The 18,836-nt window shown below is 43.3% G+C and overlaps 2 protein-coding genes across 5 annotated transcripts in view; one reads left to right on the top strand and one right to left on the bottom strand.

The window, feature by feature from the left end:
• The window catches only part of LOC115470589 (peroxidasin homolog), a 142,638-nt gene that overhangs the window by 102,242 nt on the left and 21,560 nt on the right, over positions 1 to 18,836 (top strand). The window lies entirely within an intron of this gene.
• On the bottom strand, positions 716 to 2,624 carry LOC115470590 (putative nuclease HARBI1). The gene is made up of 3 exons (XM_030203875.1): positions 2,393 to 2,624; positions 1,664 to 2,015; positions 716 to 1,361 (listed from the first exon to the last, which is right to left on the bottom strand). The coding sequence occupies exons 1-3, from the start codon at positions 2,621 to 2,623 to the stop codon at positions 982 to 984; spliced, it is 963 nt and encodes a 320-aa protein (XP_030059735.1). The 5' UTR covers position 2,624; the 3' UTR covers positions 716 to 981.

Genomic DNA, 18,836 nt, shown 5'->3' with positions numbered 1-18,836 from the left:
ATTCGCCTTTATTTTTCTATAATTGTCACGTTAGCCTCCAACCTTTGTAAACGTAAACTTGGTACACAGTTTGCAACATATGAAGTTTAATGTTATGTTGTTTCATTGCAGCAACAGAGCAGCAGAACACGGCGATGACGACAGAACAACGGAATACCCACACATACCCCGGCTTTGTAACAGCCAGTCATTGGATAGTAAGTTTCATTTGTTACCCGCTGACTGAAACCGGTGGGGCTGTGGGAGGGGAGTGCAAGCCCTTTTTTTTGAGCCTGAAAAGAGGTTTTCCAATTGTGGTTACATAACAGGGGATATTTTTGTGAAATGCATTGATAGTTTTTATTGACATTTGTGCACTGTTGTTTTGTCGCCATGTGAAAGGGTTGTCCGAAATGTTTGTTAACAGGTATATTTCAAACTTTGAAACTTTGAAACGGTTTGGTATCACCCCCCAAACCAAAACAGTAAAATGCAAATTGTAATTGGTTTTTTTGTTGTTTTGAAGGTGCTGTGGAACATCGGAACATGGTCCGACGGAGCTAGAAACACATCTCGCTATGCTGTCTTTTCCAGCTTATGAATGCATCGCGTCTACCTACCTTTGAATATTGAATGCAGCACGATTTTGGAACATATATCAAACATTTCCTTTTTTTTCTCCTGTTTAATTAATAAAAGTATTTGTTCTGAACTGTTTCGATGTTGTTTTATAAGTTTATATGAGGACGTAGGTTGTGACAAATAGTGATTTGCTAATCATAGTATTGCTGCAATGTTACCCCCATAGCATTATCTGTTGACACCAGCTAATGACACACCGTTCATATGCAAGTTCTGTGCTGACATGTTCCCCATTCCAGAAGGGATATAGGATTTTGGTCTGTAAGTTCTTAACTGACACACACACGCTATGTGGGACTTGCCTATATCCCTCCTTGACCAGGAATATGACAGACAGGTCATACAAGTGGTACTAGGCTACTAAGGATGGCGAGGTTCAGAAAAGAAATCATGGATAACCTTCCGGCGCACAGCATTTCCCTTGCTTGCATCTGTCCCTCTGTCCGAGGAGGCAATGTCCACTTCTGGAGGGACTACAATGTCGATGTCAAGGTGATGCTTCAGTGCAATGTTATGAAGCATGCAGCATACAAGCACTATGTCAGCTACCTTTTCAGGGGAGTATTGCAGGGAGCCACCAGAGATGTGCAAGCAGCGAAACCTGCTCTTCAATACCCCAAACGTGCGCTCTATTGTGCATCTTGTTGCAATGTGTGCCTCGTTGTAACGCTTCTCTGCATCAGACCGGGGCACTGCAAGCGGGGTCAGTAGCCATGTTTTCGACCCATATCCAGCATCCCCTGCAGGAACACAACAGTTCATAAGTGTGAGAACATAATATTAAAGGGTCGCAAAATATCCGTAATGAACTTTTCATGTCCTAAGTCACAGCCACCTAACACACATTTACCTATAAGTAGCCCGTTGGTATAGTGACCTTTTCCGCCTTTCACCAGGAAGACGGAAGTGGTCACTAGGCCACCAGGGCACTATAAAGAAATGGCAGTTAGGAATTTCCATGTGTGTTGTTCTATACAGCATTGTTAATTAGTAGTATGTTGTAGTATCAACCACACCAGTAAAGCAAATGTAAGCAACTCACCAAGAAGCCATCCGTTTTGATTCTGCCCCTCTGCAAACTTCCTTCCCAGTGCACTGTTAGACAATATGTAAGAGTCATGGCAGCTCCCTGGAAAACGTGTAACAACATCACGGATCCTAAGGTTAGCATCACAAACCACTTGCACATTCAGCGAGTGTCCCATCTTGCGGTTTCGATACTGCAGTTCTCGATCCGCAGGCGGGGTCAAGGCAACATGTGTGCAGTCTATAGCTCCTAGGACATTGGGTAACCGCGCAATCTTGTAGAAGTCCTGCTTGACCCTCCTCTGTTCTTCTTCCCCTGTGGGAAATGCTATGTGCTGGCGAACGCATTTTTTCAGTGCGTGCAGGACCTGAAACACAGTGCAAATTTTGGGATTGGTTATCCATGTTTTATACATTGCAGAAGGAGGGTCGCACAACGATGGAGGAGGGGTGGGATGAGGATAGGGTGTAGCGAAATGCACGCCGCAAAAAACAGGAGTGGGAACTGGATCACGCTCTTCAAAAACTGGGGTTACCATATGGCTCCAGAAAAAGGAGGACAGATTGCGCCAGTCTGGGTTTTACTTCCATTGCTTTCAATGGAAGCAAAACCCACACTGGATCAATGTGTCCTCTTTCTGGAGCCGTATGGTAACCCTATCAAAAACAGACCAGTGATGCTGGATCTGAAGTTTTTACTTTTTAAAATAACTCTTGGATGACAGGGCAAAATGCGTAGTATTACCTGCGAAAGATGTCTTGAAACAGTTGCCTGGTCCACGCCGCTGTTACCCCCTAACACATGCTGGAATGTGCCTGTGGCTAAGAACTGCAGAACAGTAAGCAGCTTAGCAAGGCCAGGCACTGCGTGAGATCTATGTGTGGTTGGGTCAATATCATCTCTAATTTCATGGTACAGTTGATGTATAGCTGTTCTGGTCAAGCGGTAGTCATCCACGATTTTTCTGTCTGACATGTGTTCCAGAACCAGCCGTTGACGAAACACACGTAGGCGGGGGAGCCGGCGTGGGCGAACGTGGACAGGGTGTTGTACAATGGTTTCTGTTACCTCCTCTTCCTGCATGTGGTCATAATCCATGGCAGGGAAAAAGTCCAACTGTGCAAGGAAAAACCCACCATCCATGACTTCTTTTTTCTATTCGCGAGCCGGGGAAACACGAGGACGAACGCTTCTCTATAGAGCGCAAAATGTACGTCATATTTAAGCGCCAAACGAGCAGCCAATCAGCCGGTGCTCCATGGTGGCGCATAAAATAAACGTAACATATTGTCGCTCGTGTACGGCCGCAGGCTTTGAAAGTATTTATTTATAAAGCCGAAAATAGATATATATATTTTTTTTTTCTTTTTTTTTCTGTGCAACTTATACAGTTGTAACATAACTTTTTTTTTTGTTTTTTTTTTTTCTGTGCAACTTATAAAGTTGTAACATAACTGTTTTTTTTTTTTTTTTGTGCAACTTTTATACAGTTGTAACATAATTTTTTTTTTTTTTATGTGCGACAACTTACAGTTGTAAAATAAATTTATTTGGGGCAACTTTTTTTCAAGGGCGCTGTACGCTGGAGGACAGGTACTGGATAACTTCAGCAAGGTCCGCCAGTGCCTGTCCTCCCATGCGCAGGGTCTGGGCCATGTCCTGGAGCTCATCTGGGGGAAGGTTAATTAGGGGGAGAGGCATATGGGGAGATGTGGCCCGATCTTGCACAGTGGGGAGAGTGGTGGAGGTGCTTCGGTCGCGGGTGGGAGTGGGGAAGGTACATGTCCCACGGGTTTCAGTCGGAGGAGGGGGCATGGGAGAGACACTGCGGTTCATAGTTTGGGGTGGTGGGGGGGTGGTCGGTAGTGAGGGGACATCACTGTTGTCCTCCCCTGTGAGGTCCACAATGGCACCTGTTACAAAAGACAATGGAAGAACTGTCAGAAAACATCACCACGAACTGCTGTAAAACAGAAACACACAGTGATATGCAATAATAGCCAACATTATTATTATGAACCTTAATAAAGCGCTTACAGGTGCACGCGGCGGCAGAGACATCAGCGAAAAATTTGACAAGTATAACGAGGCTAGAGATGAGTCATGACGCAGACTTTGGTAACTCACCCTCCTGTTCGTCCATCTGGAACATCTCAAGGACAGGGGTGACTTCCTCTGCGGAGGTGGATGGGACGGCATGGCTTAGGGAAAGAGGGAGGGAGGTCAGATGGGGAGCGTGAAAGGAGGTACTAGGAGGGCTGGTGGGACTATGCGGCGGAGGGGGGGAAGCGGGTGAAACAGGGGGGCTGGTGGGACTATGCGGCGGAGGGGGGGAAGCGGGGGAAACAGGAGGGCTGGTGGGACTTTGCGCCTGGGGTGGGGTGACAGGGGGACTGGAATGTAGACGGGGAGGAGGAGAGGAAAGGTGGGAAGGGCCATACCTGGGAGCAGGGAGGCGCAAGACAATGGACTGGCGGGATCTCTTAGGGGGGGGCTGGAGACCTGAGGAGGGGCCGGGACGGCAACGGGCATAAGGCAGGAGGTGGGGACCAGGGGTAGGAGCGGAAGGGCGGGGAGGTGCGACAGCAGCCAGGGACCCTTCAACGACGTCATCCTCCTCCTGCTCCTCCTCCTCCTCCTGCTCCTCGTCCTCAGAAGATGACAATTCTGCACGGACAAACATTGTCTATCACATAAAAGCACAAGGCCACTATCAAACCTGTAATGTGGCAGACTCATGTCAAATGAACCAATACCTGGGCTGTTGTCAAGGTTTGCCTTCACCTCCTTTAGCCATTCGGGGTGGTCCTTGCGCAACGCCCGCGCACGTTTTTTTAGCTCCTCAACCTGTAAACCCAAAAAAAGGGAAATCAGATGTACATTAAAAACTGGAAATAGGCATGCACTGTCGATGTCAGTAACTGGACCACCTTTGTTTTTTCATGCACATGCAAAAATCTGTTATATGTAATGACTGGTGTTCATAGGGTGTGCCCCCCCGGCCCCCCATGAACGGACACCCTCTGTGAATAGGATGACCGCCCCCACCCCCTTGGTACGACACTGTGCGTAGAGCCCTATATACTGCCAACTTACAGATCTGGGAAAGGAGGAACGCTTATTAAAGAGGCGTTGTAGAGTCTCCCAGCCCTTGTCCATCCGCCCGATATTCCTCCTTCTCCCTGCGCGGGGGAAAAGACGCTTTTCATTTATTATGAAAAGTTGAGCGAGCCAGAGGACATCCATATCTGCAAAGTTAGGCTTTCTTCCTCTGGCTGCCATAACTGCTGCACGTAAATTAACTGCGTATGTTATGCACGTGCTATATGAACGTGGTTATGACACGTTTTCTATAAGCTTCATTAAAAGCAAAACAATACAGGTGCAACGTGTTTTTGTCCAATCACAGCGCGTCTCGCGTATCGTCAACGCTGCAACGGAGGATGTCGGGAGGCGGAGCTGAGAGTAGTGAGGAAGGGAGGGGGGCAGGGGCTTCTAGAAGTTTGCTTTTTCGGGGTGGGGGGAGCGGCGGAAAGTGGGGAGCAGCGGGGGGGGGGGGGGGGGGGGGCAAGGCCGTCCGTACAGGACGCTCCTGATGAGCACCCTTGCCCCCTCCCGATCCTTTTTTTATTTTTATTTTTTTATGTGTTTTCTGACATCCCTTGGACCAATCACAGCGCTTTTAGCTCTGCTAATGCGCTGGGATTGGCTCAAAGTTTGTTTATTTTTTCACTTAACACTTTTTCCTGGCACAGAGCTGTCCTAACGAGAGGTCCAGACCTCTCGTTAGTTTTCCTGCCTTTTTCCTGCGTAAAGGCAATCGGAAAAGGTTAGTGCATGTCGTTTCAATGGGGTTTTCACACTAATTGCTCATCTCCATTCCGTTTTCGTTAGCTGCTACTACCGTCGAAAAATAGGCTTTAGTGCATGGAAAGGATCGGAAATTCTTCCTTAAGGGCTCATTTAACGATGAAAAACGTTTAGTGCATCTGCCTCTAATTGGCTTTAATTAGAATTTACGCATACAACTGTCTAGGTGTATTCTACAAAGCGCTGGGCGTAAATTCTAAGTTGCACATCTGAAAAGGGGGCATGGCTATGGGCGGGTCAAGGACGTACCTAGAATTTACCCGCAGTGTTATAGAATATGCCTGTTCTGCATGTAAATTAGGCACCGTTATTTACACCGGGTGTTAGCTGGAAACAGGTGCTGGGTGTATTCTAAAAATCGTGCCTACATTTAGGCATATTCTATAAACCGTGCCTAAATATAGGCACGGTTTATAGAATACGCCTAGGTGTATTTTAATTTTTGGTGCGATCTTTTAGGCATGATATATAGAATCTAGCCCCATATGTAGAATGTTTAGAATACTAGGATGTATACACATATGTGTGCACATACATTTGTAAATGCCAAATTCCTGCCTAAATGCTATTCCGTATGTACAACACCAAACACAACAAAGAAGGCTTCCCTATGGAAAGAACACTTGTCCAACAGAGTAGGGAAGGGGCGCTGGGCAACCAAACCTGGCAGAACTCCAGAGGTAGATGGATAAAATATCTTTATTACCAGATAATATGGACTCGACATAGTCCTGTGTTTCGGCAAAAAATATGTCTGCTCCAAGAGTCAGAGTATTTTTTAACATCTATTCACTATAAAAGATTCGAGGCCAATAATACAACAAACAATACGGACAATTATCTGTGCCTCATTTTCCTCTTAGTATCTGTCCCTTTTCAACTTGCCTCATACAAGGTTCTCTGTATGTACCAGAAATGTGCTTCATTTATGTTATGAACAACTCCACGCAACTGAAAAACTTTAAAGGGTCTAGTGAACTGTCCTCAGAAGTGTCACGTCGTCTGGTACTATTCTTCTACCATGACGAATTACATACCACAATCGTCATCAGTCACCAACACCTCACTGTGGGCCCCTTTTACTAAGCCGCATAGGAGCCTACGCACGCCGAACACGTGCCAAACTGGAGTTACCACCCAGATACCGCGTGGCCCTTGCAGTAATTTCAATTTTGGCGTGCATCCGCTATGCGCGTCTGAAAAATATTTTTTATTTTCTGGCGCACATAACGGACACATGTCAAATGGCATTTGACACATATAGGTCATTACTGCCCAGATTCTTTACCGCTAGGTCTATGGCTGGCAGTAAGGTCTCAGAACCAAAATGGACATGCAACAATTTTGATTTTGCCGCAAGTCCATTTTCAGCAAAAAAGGAGGCCTTTTTTTACAGGAATGCTAAAAAATGGATTGGCGCATGTCCAAAACCCCCACCCACACTACCACAAGCCATTTTTCAGCGCACCTTTGTAAAAGGACCCCTATATCTTAAAATAAATTTTAATGTTATTATATTAAGAAGACTTTCTGTACTCATCTGAACTATTGACGCTTTTTTCAATCAGCAGGATGAGCATGGGCTATAATAAGGGGATATCCTTGAGGAAGCTATAAGCGAAACATGTGCTGTGTCGGATGTTAACTTCCCATAAGCTGACACTGCAGAAAAACATCAATAGTTCAGATGAGTACAAAAAGCCTTCTTAATATAAGAACAAATAACTTTAAAATTTATTTAAAGATATAGGGAGGTGGTGGTGACCGATGACAATTGTGGTGTGTAATTTGTCACGACAGAAGAATAGAACCAGACGTGGCACTTCTGAGGTCAGTATACCAGACCCTTTAAAAAGTTTTTCAATTGCATGGAGTTGCACATTTGATGTGATAATTGATGTTCCATTGCACTAAGAAGACATAAGAACATAGCCACAGCATAGCTGACACGGTTCCCCACAGGAGGCTCTTAAATAAACTAGACGGCCTGAAAATAGGACCCGAAGTGGTGAACTGGATTAGGAACTGGTTGACGGACAGACGCCAGAGGGTGGTGGTGAATGGAGTTCGCTCGGAGGAGGGAAAGGTGAGTAGTGGAGTGCCTCAGGGATCGGTGCTGGGGCCGATTCTGTTCAATATATTTGTGAGTGACATTGCCGAAGGGTTACAAGGTAAAGTTTGCCTTTTTGCGAATGACACCAAGATTTCCAACAGAGTGGACACCCCGGAGGGTGTGGAAAACATGAAAAAAGATCTGAAGAAGCTAGAAGAATGGTCTAACGTTTGGCAATTAAAATTCAATGCGAAGAAATGCAAAGTGATGCACTTAGGGAGTAGAAATCCAAGGGAGACGTATGTGTTAGGCGGGGAGAGTCTGATAGGCACGGACGGGGAGAGGGATCTTGGGGTGATAGTATCTGAGGACCTGAAGGCGACGAAACAGTGCGACAAGGCGGTGGCAGTAGCTAGAAGATTGCTAGGCTGTATAGAGAGAGGAGTGACCAGCAGAAGAAAGGAGGTTTTAATGCCCCTGTATAAGACGTTGGTGAGGCCCCACCTGGAGTATTGTGTTCAGTTTTGGAGGCCGTATCTTGCGAAGGATGTTAAAAAAATGGAAGTGGTGCAAAGAAAAGCTACGAGGATGGTATGGGATTTACGTTCCAAGACGTATGAAGAGAGGCTTGCTGACCTGAACATGTACACCCTGGAGGAAAGGAGGAACAGGGGTGATATGATACAGACGTTCAAATATTTGAAAGGTATTAATCCGCAAACGAATCTTTTCCGGAGATGGGAAGGCGGTAGAACGAGAGGACATGAAATGAGATTGAAGGGGGGCAGACTCAGGAAAGATGTCAGGAAGTATTTCTTCACGGAGAGGGTGGTGGACGCTTGGAATGCCCTCCCGCGGGAGGTGGTGGAGATGAAAACGGTAACGGAGTTCAAACATGCGTGGGATATGCATAGAGGAATCCTGTGCAGAAGGAATGGATCCTCAGAAGCTTAGCTAAAATTGGGTGGCGGAGCAGTTGGGGGGAAGAGGGGGTGGTGGTTGGGAGGCGAGGATAGGGGAGGGCAGATTTATTCGGTCTGTACCAGAGCCGGTGATGGGAGGCGGGACTGGTGGTTGGGAGACGGGAAATACTGCTGGGCAGACTTATATGGTCTGTGCCCTGAAAAGGACAGGTACAAATTCAAGGTAAGGTATACACATATGAGTTTGTCATGGGCAGACTGGATGGACCATGCAGGTCTTTTTCTGCCGTCATCTACTATGTTACTATGTTATATATAATAAGCATGCTTGTTATTTCCTCTAAGGGCTGATTATTCCAGGCATCTGTACTCTCTCATTAGAGAAGTATTTTCTCATGTTTCCTCTTAAGAACCTTCCTCATTGCAACTTCAACCACAAGCCCCTTGCACTTCTTTTTATAAGAAAAATGTCACTGTCCCATACAAGAATTTGAATCATTATTTTAAACACTAGACCCACCAAAATATTAACAAAGTACTTAAGTATGGTTAATTGGTTATATTTAGCAGCTCTACTAAGGCCAGTTTTCCAAGCTGCTTTTTAACATATTTATAAATGGTCTAGAGATCAGAATAACACAAAGCTATTCAAAGTTGTTAAATCGTAAGTGGATTGTGAAAAATTGCATAATTAGACTCTGGAATTCGTTGCCGGAGAACGTGAAGGCGGTTACCTTGCCAGAGTTTAAAAAGGGGTTAGACGGTTTCCTAAAGGACAAGTCCATAAACCACTACTAAATGGACTTGGGAAAAATCCACAATTCCAAGAATAACATGTATAGAATGTTTGTACGTTTGGGAAGCTTGCCAGGTGCCCTTGGCCCGGATTGGCCGCTGTCATGGACAGGATGCTGGGCTTGATGGACCCTTGGTCTTTTCCCAGTGTGGCATTACTTATGTACTTATGTACTTACGAGACTGGGCATCCAAATGGCAGATGATGTTTAATGTGAGCAAATGCAAAATGATGCTTAGGGGAAATAGGAACCCAACCAGAGATTCTGATGCAAGGTCCCATATTAGGAGTTACCGCCCAGGAAAAGAATCTAGGTGTCATCGTTGATGATATGTTGAAACCTCTATTCAGTGTGAAGCAGTGGCTAAGAAAGCAAATAGAATGTTAGGAATTAATAGGAAAAGAATGGAAAGCAAAAATGAGAATGTTATAATGTCTTTGTAATGCTCCATGATATGACTGCACCTTGAATACTATGTGCAATTCTGGTCACCGCTTCTCAAAAAAGATGTGGAGGCATATTTTCAAAGCACTTAGACTTACAAAAGTTACATAGGAACCTATGGAACTTTGTAAGTCTAAATGCTTTGAAAATGAGCACCTGTACAGTGGAATTAGAAACGCTATGAGGAAAGGCTAAAGCAGCTAGGGCTCTTCAGCTTGGAGAAGAGACAGCTGAGGGGAGATATGATAGAGGTCCATAAAATACTAAGTGGAGTGGAACAGGTAGACATGAATCACTTCTTTACTAGGACTTGCGGGCACGCAATGAAGCTACTAAGTAGTAAATTTAAAACAAATCAGAGAAAATATTTCTTCTCTCAATGAGTAATTAAACTCTGGAATTCATTGCCAGAGAATGTGGTAAAAGTAGTTAGCTTAGCAAGGTTTAAACAAAGTTTGGATAATTTCCTAAAAATCCATACGTCATTATTAGGATGGACTTGGAAATATCTATTGCTTATTCCTAGGATAAGCAGCATAAAATCTGTTTTACTGTTCTGGGATCTTGCCAGGTACTTGTGACGTGGATTGGTCACTATTGGAAACAGGATTCTGGGCGGAACCTTCAGTGTGTCCCAGTATGGCAACACTTAAGTTCTTATTTCAATATGGATGAATTACCTAAAATTGGTCATAGTACAGAGATAAATATATGAACAACATTTGCTTTGTAAACTCATAATTAAGGTGTAATCCTATGTACTGTATGTTATGATGCCAGGAGTCTTCAGAGATTTCTTGGTTGAGAACAACAGAGATTATACTTTAGTCTTCAATTCTATGAGACACTCGCCAAGCTCTGTGACAGATAGTACAAGCCATGTAAAATTGTCATTCAGAGATTGTACTGCCTCAGGTTCATGTTCATGAGAATACAATGTCACATACCTTTCCAGTGTTTAAACCACACCTATTACAGAGTCCAACACTGATCAAAAAGTCAAGTGTCCCTGAAGTTAGGAATACTGAGTTCTACTTGGAAGGAAAAAACTTATAGATATTATTGAAGTGACCTGGGAATAGGCCTACTGTACTGTGTTTTCCTGGAATAAGCAGTATGAAATATATTATGCGCCATTTGGGATCCTGCTAAGTATTCCTGACCTGCATTGGTCCTGATGAAGATATTAGTTTTAGTAGTCAGAATAACTTAACATATAGAGTATACATCATTAATTTAATTTTCAATAGGTTGCATATAGACAAGAGATTGTGTTGGTGTTAAGATCTATTGAACATATATAATTGAAAGAAAATACCAATTTTAGTACTGTGAGGGACAGATATGGGAATGTTTATAACTTTGCTCTGAAACCCTGATGAAAAAGATAGGCGAAGGCAAGACTCTATTCTCCGCCCCATTCAAAGCTCCCACAAGCTGTTGCTGGAGGGGTTCTTCCTGTGGCCAACTTGCCACTCCCGCTTCAGGGAGGTTAGGGTTCTTCAGCTTGGAAAAGAAATGGCTGAGGGTGGAAATGATAGAGGCCTACAAAATACTGAGTGGTGTAGAACGGGTAAACATGAATCAGTTTTTTACTCTGTCAAAAAGTACAAAGACTAGGAGATACTCAAGGAAGTTACATGGTACTACTTTTAAAACAAGAAGAAATATTTTTCACTCAATGAATAGTTAAGCTCTGGAACTTGCTGCCAGAGGATGCGGTATCAGTGCTTAATGTATCTGGGTTTAAAAAAAGGTTTGGACAAGTTCTTGGAGGAAAATTCCATAGTCTGCTACTGAGATAGACATGGGAAAAGCCACTGCTTGTCCCTGGGATCAGTAGCATAAATCTTGCTACTATTTGGGATTCTGTAAGGTACCTGTGCCCTGAATTGGCCACTGTTGGAAGTAGGATAGTGGGCTAGATGGACCATTGTTCTGACCCAGTATGGCTATTCTTATGTTCTTATGTAGGGTCACCTCAACCTGGAGCACCCTCAATTACCAAACATGGGGATGTATATTCTGTAGTTCCTGCCTCATCTAGTTGCACCCCCTGTAGATCGGGGCTGTAGATCTGTCACAAGAGAAGATGAGGAAAGCTCCAAATTTGGTGTTAACTGAATAGGGACCATCGCTTTGACAACTTCTGAGGGTCCAGGGTGACTCTCATTTAGGTCTATTGGATGAAAGGAACATTCTGAGAGAGAAGGCAAAAATCCTGCTCTGCATCAAGATCGCTTAGGTATAATTGCAAGAGGAATCCAGAGCTGCCTACCGAATGCTGTCACCTTCTTGGATCCCTGGTTCAAAAACAGAGATCTATGATCATGACTGCTAGCTGCATGTAGGAGACATGTAGATATATATAGATATATGACCCACTGAGCGAAAAGGTACCAAAAGCAGGGTACGTGACTTACTTATACCACAAGATAGAGGGATATCAACTGCATAACCCTGCCAAATTTCAGCCTTATGGATGGACTAATTATTCTTTAAGAAATCAGAAACATTTATCAGTTAAAAAAAAAAAAAAAGTAATTAATCCCAGAAATAAAATTCCCTACTTTAGGTAACTTCTCCAAGCTGAAGAGCCGTGTTAGCCTTTCTAGGCTATAGAACATGAAAAACATCAGAAATTGCACCATCCCATTCTACTGACCCTATATAGTACACAAAGGTTATTTATCCTTCCAAACGTTTATAGCCTTATCTCTGTTATTTGTAACCCTACTTTTTGTACCTTTTCGCTCAGTGGGCCACCTGTGCAATGTTTAGAACTTAACCGCATAAGGTGAATCATATAAAGATAGGACTGTACTTTAAGCAATCCTATTTATGCAGTGAAACACTGAATATTTTCACTTAACCACATAAATGCCAACTCCACCCCCCAGACCAACCACAAAGTATCCGGTTTGGCTTAGGTGCTAACCATTAATATTCAGTTGTGCTATCTGGCTAAATGCCACTGAATATCTGCAGTTAGGCCCAGGACAGTGAGGCTCCTGACTGTTTAAATTGCTTTGAATATCAACCAGTATGTCTGAATAGATGTGTTTGTGTTTATATCTTTAGCTATATAAAAGTTATTTATTTGTGTGCATGTGGTTGTACTCACACACACGGTCACTGCTTGAACTCTTGGCAGCCATTTTGAATCGGTGCCGGGAGAAAGACAGTCTGCAGATGCACCAGGCAGGAAAGAGGAGGCTCTATCCTGCCCTGGTCACTAGACCACCTGGACACCACACTAAGGTAAAGGAGGGGAAGGGAGGGGTAGTGAATGGAGTCATGTGGGTGGAGGGAGGCTGGGACATTGGTGAGGGGATCTAAATAGGGAGAGAGAGGGAATCTGGCTTTATTTGGGGGGGGGGGTCAAAGTGCCAGAGGATGGGGTGGGGTGAGGACAGGGGGGAGGAACAGGGTGTGTCAGGGGTGGGGAGTGCAACAGGGAGCGGGACATGTGTCCTCTTTTTTTTTCTTCGGGCAAATATGGTAACTCTACCCAGCAATGAATATCTGGGGACAAATCCATCAGCAGCCACAAAAAACACTGGCAGCTCCCAGCTGAATATCTACTCCTATATTTTTAGAGATGTAGTGGTTGCTGTATTTTATTTCTAATCTACTCTGAACTAGCTGGTAAAAGCTGCTTAAAAATGTTTAAATTGAATTAAGCTTTTAAATACTGAAATCTGTTACTCATTGGAATACTTCTGTCACATCCCCCCTCCAATTCCTTTCTTTCCTCCAGCAGGTAGATTTTGAGTATCTCAGGTCTTTCACTGTAAGCTTGTTTTGCATGCTCTCTACCATTTTTGTAACCCTTCTCCAAATTCTTTTCATCTCCCCAGTTCTCACAGTGGGGTCTCATGGATGACCTATAAGAAACATTACCTCCTTCTCATGGATAACGATGCTTCTGTTTATATGTAGCCTGCTTTTCACACAAATGTAGCACTTAGATAAGTCCCTAGTAACATCTGTTGCCTCCTCAGACTTCCTTCACAGCAGATCATATTTTTCTTTTCCTGACTCTCTCTATTAAACCTGCAATTTCTTGGACCTGATTCTATCCTTTGACCTTGGATGTAAACCATTCTGTGGAAACTAATGCTGATTTCCCTGCAATACCAATATACCAAGGGGTATGCACGGCCTAGAAAAAAAAAATTGGTTCATGTTCACTGAAACTAAATTTTTCACGATTTTTGGGACATTTTTCTGCTCATTTGACATATTTATTGTTAGCATGTGCACTATATACAAATAAGAACTTTTTAAGCAAGCAAATTGATTGTATGAATGCTAATTCATAGGTATATGTGCATATAAGAAACTTGTGCACACTTTAAATTTTTAGACACTCAAAAGAACTGAACACGCACTCATAAATGCACATCTTCTAGTATACATGCGCCTGTTTTCCCTGTTACTTTTGTTCCTTTCCAATCGTCTCCACTATTTCTAATGTAGATTATATCTTGTATTAGTTTAATTTACCGGATTGGCTTTCGCCTTTGCGGTACGATGTAAGCCACATTGAGCCTGACGCAGTGGGGAAAATGTGGGGTATAAATGTGATAATAAATAAATAAAAATACCAGACTTCTCTGTAGATGAAGGAAGGGACTCATATCCTACTCTGCATCCTGGAAGATGAAGGCAATCTCCTCTTCCTTTGCCCACTCCATAACTCTTACTCCTAGTCAGCTCCTCCTAGTTACTCTGTGCTAGCTCTTTTATAGAAACAGTTCCCTCCCAGTGCAGATGGAACAAGTTCACAACTCCACTTCCCATTCATATACATTGCATTACAAAGGGCTTACAACTTTGTTAAGAGCCTGATAGGCCTTAACAGGGTAATTTTATAAAGCTTTCTGGTGCAAAATACAGCATTTTATGTGCAGAAATAGGTGCTTATAAAATTATCCAGGCATGTACATGCCAGTGACGTAGCCATTGGGGGCCTCGAAGGCCTGAACCCCCTCACTTTCTCTCAGACCCCCTCTGCTTTAATGGCTGGTGGAGATGCGAAGCCCCACCAGCTGAAGAGGTCTCCTGTGTGAGTTCCGCTCATGCTGTCTGAGCAGTGCTTAAGTCAGCAGGCACACTTCAGCCACCAATGCCGGCACTCTTGCGCATGCTCGGTTCAGCCACTGAACTGAGCATGCATGGGAGTACCAACATCGGCAGCTGAAGTGCACCACCAACTTGAGCGCTTCTCTGGCATCGTATGTGGGGAATCACTCAGGAGATCTCTTCAGCTGGCAGGACTTGGCAAATGTATGCTTTAATGCGGGAGCGGGGGGGGGGGAAGGGGGGAAGAGAATACCTGGCCCTATAGGCAGAGGTAGTTACAGCATAGTGCTTTCTGCATGCATTAAGGAGTGGAACAAGCAAATTGTGTAATGGTAGCTGTTGTCAGGATTTTCTAAAACCCCGTCCCAGAAATTATATGAATCCAAACTCCATCGCTCCTGGAGCTGACAAGCAGGGAAACAGGCCAATTATTATCAAAATAAAGGCTATTTATTTACAAGCGAGTAAAACAACCCAAAAGTGAAAACATGAGTAACTAAGAATTATGTGCAAATGCGAGGTAGCTCAGGAAAGTAAAAGACAGAGGTTTTTTTATCAGAGAATTAGTGTCAATGCTTACAAGCCAGGATCAGGCCCTTAAATCAGGCCTCCTATTATTACCCTTTAACAATAATAGAGCTAGCAACTGGATGTAGATGAGGGTAGCAGGTGATGTCAGTGCAGGATACCAGACAAACTGCTAGATTCAGAAAAGCCTTGGCAGGTCCCAGCACTGCAGCAGCAAGCAGGTGGCTGGTAGACACCTGAAACAACGATTATTCAGGTTGGATGGTAACACCAGCTAGCTTTCTTGAAGGCCCTTTTAATAAGGCGCGCCAAAAAATGGCCTTCGCTGGTGTAGGCGCATGTATTGGAAGCGCACAGGTCCATTTTTCAGCACACCTGAGAAAAAAGCCTCTTTTTTTGCCAAAAATGGATGTGCGGCAAAATAAAAATCAGTGAGCATCCATTTTGGGCCTGAGACCTTACTGCCACCCACTGACTTAACGGTAAGGTTTCATACGTTAACCGGGCAGTAATTGTCAGCACGCATACACTGCTGATTCGCCCGGTTAGCGCCACGTAGTAGAAAATAGAAATTATTTTCTGCCACACATTTTGGATGTGCGTCAAAATTAGAATTACCGCCTGGGGCACGTGGTAGCTGGGCAGTAGTTCTAAACTGACGTGCATTGTAAGCGCGTAGGCGCCTACACGCCTTAGTAAAAGGGACCCTTGGTTTCTAGCATTCCTTGTATGGCTCTGATAGAGGGCTTATCTCTGAAGATAAGCAAGCTCCTCCCTATGTTCTAAACATTCGGATCTCAGAAACCACATTTTATGTTACTGTTCTTAGAATTCAGGAAAGCCCCCTAACCCAGGCACTAGAGTGGCTGGATCAAGCTGGTATCTGTACAAAAAGTGCAGGGTACAGTTGGCGCAATAATGACATCAGCTAAGCTGTCCAGTTCCATCTGATGAGCAAATTCAAGCTAAAGTTCACCCTGTATTGGACTCTGTTCTTGCAGGAGGTTATCGAGCCAAGCTCTGCATTACAGCTATATAGACAAGGGGCCTGGACCCCTTACAGCCCCCTCAGTCCACTACGCTCATTCCACTGCATAAATTTGGGGCCCTTTTACAAAGGCGTGTAAGGGTCTACGCACGTGCAGTACGCGTCAAATCGGCATTACCGCCCAGCTAGCGCATGCGCCTGGCGGTAATTCCAAGTTTGGCATGCGCCAAAAACGTGGTAGAAAATAATTTTCTATTTTCTACCGCAGAAGTGTTCCAGGTGGTAATTGGCAGTTGGCATGCGCTGGATGGTGAGCCTTTACTGCTAAGTCTATGGGTGGTGTTAAGGGCTCAGGCCGTAAATTGACGCCTGCTGGTTTTCACTTTGCTGTACGTACATTTCTCATTATCTTTTGCTTTGTGTATAAACAGTTTCACAAAAATGGTTTCTTAAAAATGGCAAAAAATCATTTAGATCAACAAATCAGTTATTCTTCATAGAATAGCATCACCAATATTCCAATCTGTTATTTTTCACAGTGCAGAGGCATCAGTAATCCAAAATATCATGTTTCATTGTCAGACTGCTTCAAAAGATACAATTCACTCATGATAAAATCATAATCTCTACTTCCTACAAGAACACACTTTTTCATCAAGCCGTAACAGTATTTTCTTTAAACTGCCATAACATTACACTCTTCACAACCTAGTCGCCCTGTTATACAATTACTCACCCTATCTGCAAACAAGCATACCGCTCCATTTCAGTTGCCTTGTTATATTGGCTAGCCTCTGAGATGACTCTATTTAGATTTCTTGTTTGACAGTTTTCAGTTCTTGGCTTTCTGATATGTGGCTAATGGATTTTTGAGTCCCAAATGCATGGTTCTACACCTCTAGCACGGCAGCAATGCCAACACAGACCCCTGGGGAACCCCACTATCTACCCTTCTCTATCGAGAAAATTGATCATTTAAACCTACTGTCTGTTATCTATCTTTTATCCAGTTTTTAATGCACAATACGATATTATCTCCTATCCCATGACTGTCTATGGTGGTGCTACATAAATAAAAAGACTAACAATAAAAATAACTGCAGGGGTGTTTGGAAAATGAGGATTTCTATTCTATTCTATTTGTATCTTATATACCACACAGTGTTCCAATAAGGATTCTCAGCAGTTTACAGTTCAAGAGGCTCTTAACAAAAGAAAGAGATACATTTTTTCAAGTCCTAAATGCCCAGTTAATTATCAAATAGATAAGTCTTTAATGATTTTCGAAAAAGCGAATAAGATGGTATGTGCTTCATTTTTAGAGGTAGCATATTCCAAAGCCTCGCCCCTTGGAGTGGAAAAGAGCTTCCATAAAAAGAATTTCCCCCCTTAGTCGCTTGTTTTTTAAAATAGGATAACCCAGTTGCAGAGTTCTGGAAAAACAGATTTCGCCCCTGAGAAGATATGACAAGTAATTCTCCTGCGCTATCTGAATTTGAACCATAAATGGATTTAAAATCAGAGGCCATAAGAATAGAATAGATCAGAAAATAAAGAGACACCTTTTTATTGTACTAAATAGATTTTTTGACTAGCTTTTGGAGGTCAGAACCTCCTTTCCCAGGTAAGTAAACTATCCTGAACTGAGGAAGGAGGCTTTGGCCTACGAAAGCTAATCCAAAAATGTATTAATTTAATCCAATGAAAAGGTATCACCTTATTTTCTATTTTATTTTTATATATTTATTTTTAATTTAGTGAGTTCACTGTCAGTTTTTAAAATTTGCATCCCCTTTCTTTATTTTGTACAGTACAGAAAAAATAAATTACTGTTTCTATTTCTCTGGTATTTATACTATTTACAGAGTTTGGCTTCACGAGTTTCAGTTTTTAAGTTTTGTCTACATATTTCTTTTTTTAGTTTGTGGTTACTTATTCCATTCTTGGTGAAAGTCTGCCTGTGTTCTGCATTTGTGAAAGAGGCCAGTTATTCTAATAGTATTAACCCCGGGATTCTATATTTGATGTGTGGAGACGTGTGTGTAGATTAGTGCGCACGCCTAATCTACTCATGGGCCTCAATCGGTTAACACGCCACTTAGTCTTGATAATTGGCCACTAATGACCAATTATCAACACTAATTGGCCATAATTGTAATTTACGTGCGTGCTTTGCTAGGCATATGCTGTAAAGCAACATGCGTAAATTCCAGTGCACGCACCCAAAAAGGGGGAGAGATCATGGGCGGAGTATAGGCATGCTGGGTCTATCAATCAAATCTACTTGCTCGGTTACAGAATTTGGGCCAGCACATGTAGATTTGGGCGCACTCATTTACACCAGCTTTTCACTGGCGTAAGTGGACATGCCTAAATTTAGGTATGTCCACCAGGCCCAAGGCATATTCTCAAGTTAGGCGTCTCTATCAAACGTGCCTAGATTGTAGGCACCACATATAAAATTGGGTCCTAAATGTCTGTATGGAATCGATTCAAT

The sequence above is a fragment of the Microcaecilia unicolor genome, chromosome 5 (assembly GCF_901765095.1).
Source record: "Microcaecilia unicolor chromosome 5, aMicUni1.1, whole genome shotgun sequence".
Classification (NCBI taxonomy): domain Eukaryota; kingdom Metazoa; phylum Chordata; class Amphibia; order Gymnophiona; family Siphonopidae; genus Microcaecilia; species Microcaecilia unicolor.
Note: the sequence above shows the minus strand (reverse complement) of the source record. Positions and strands in the feature narration are given on the sequence as shown.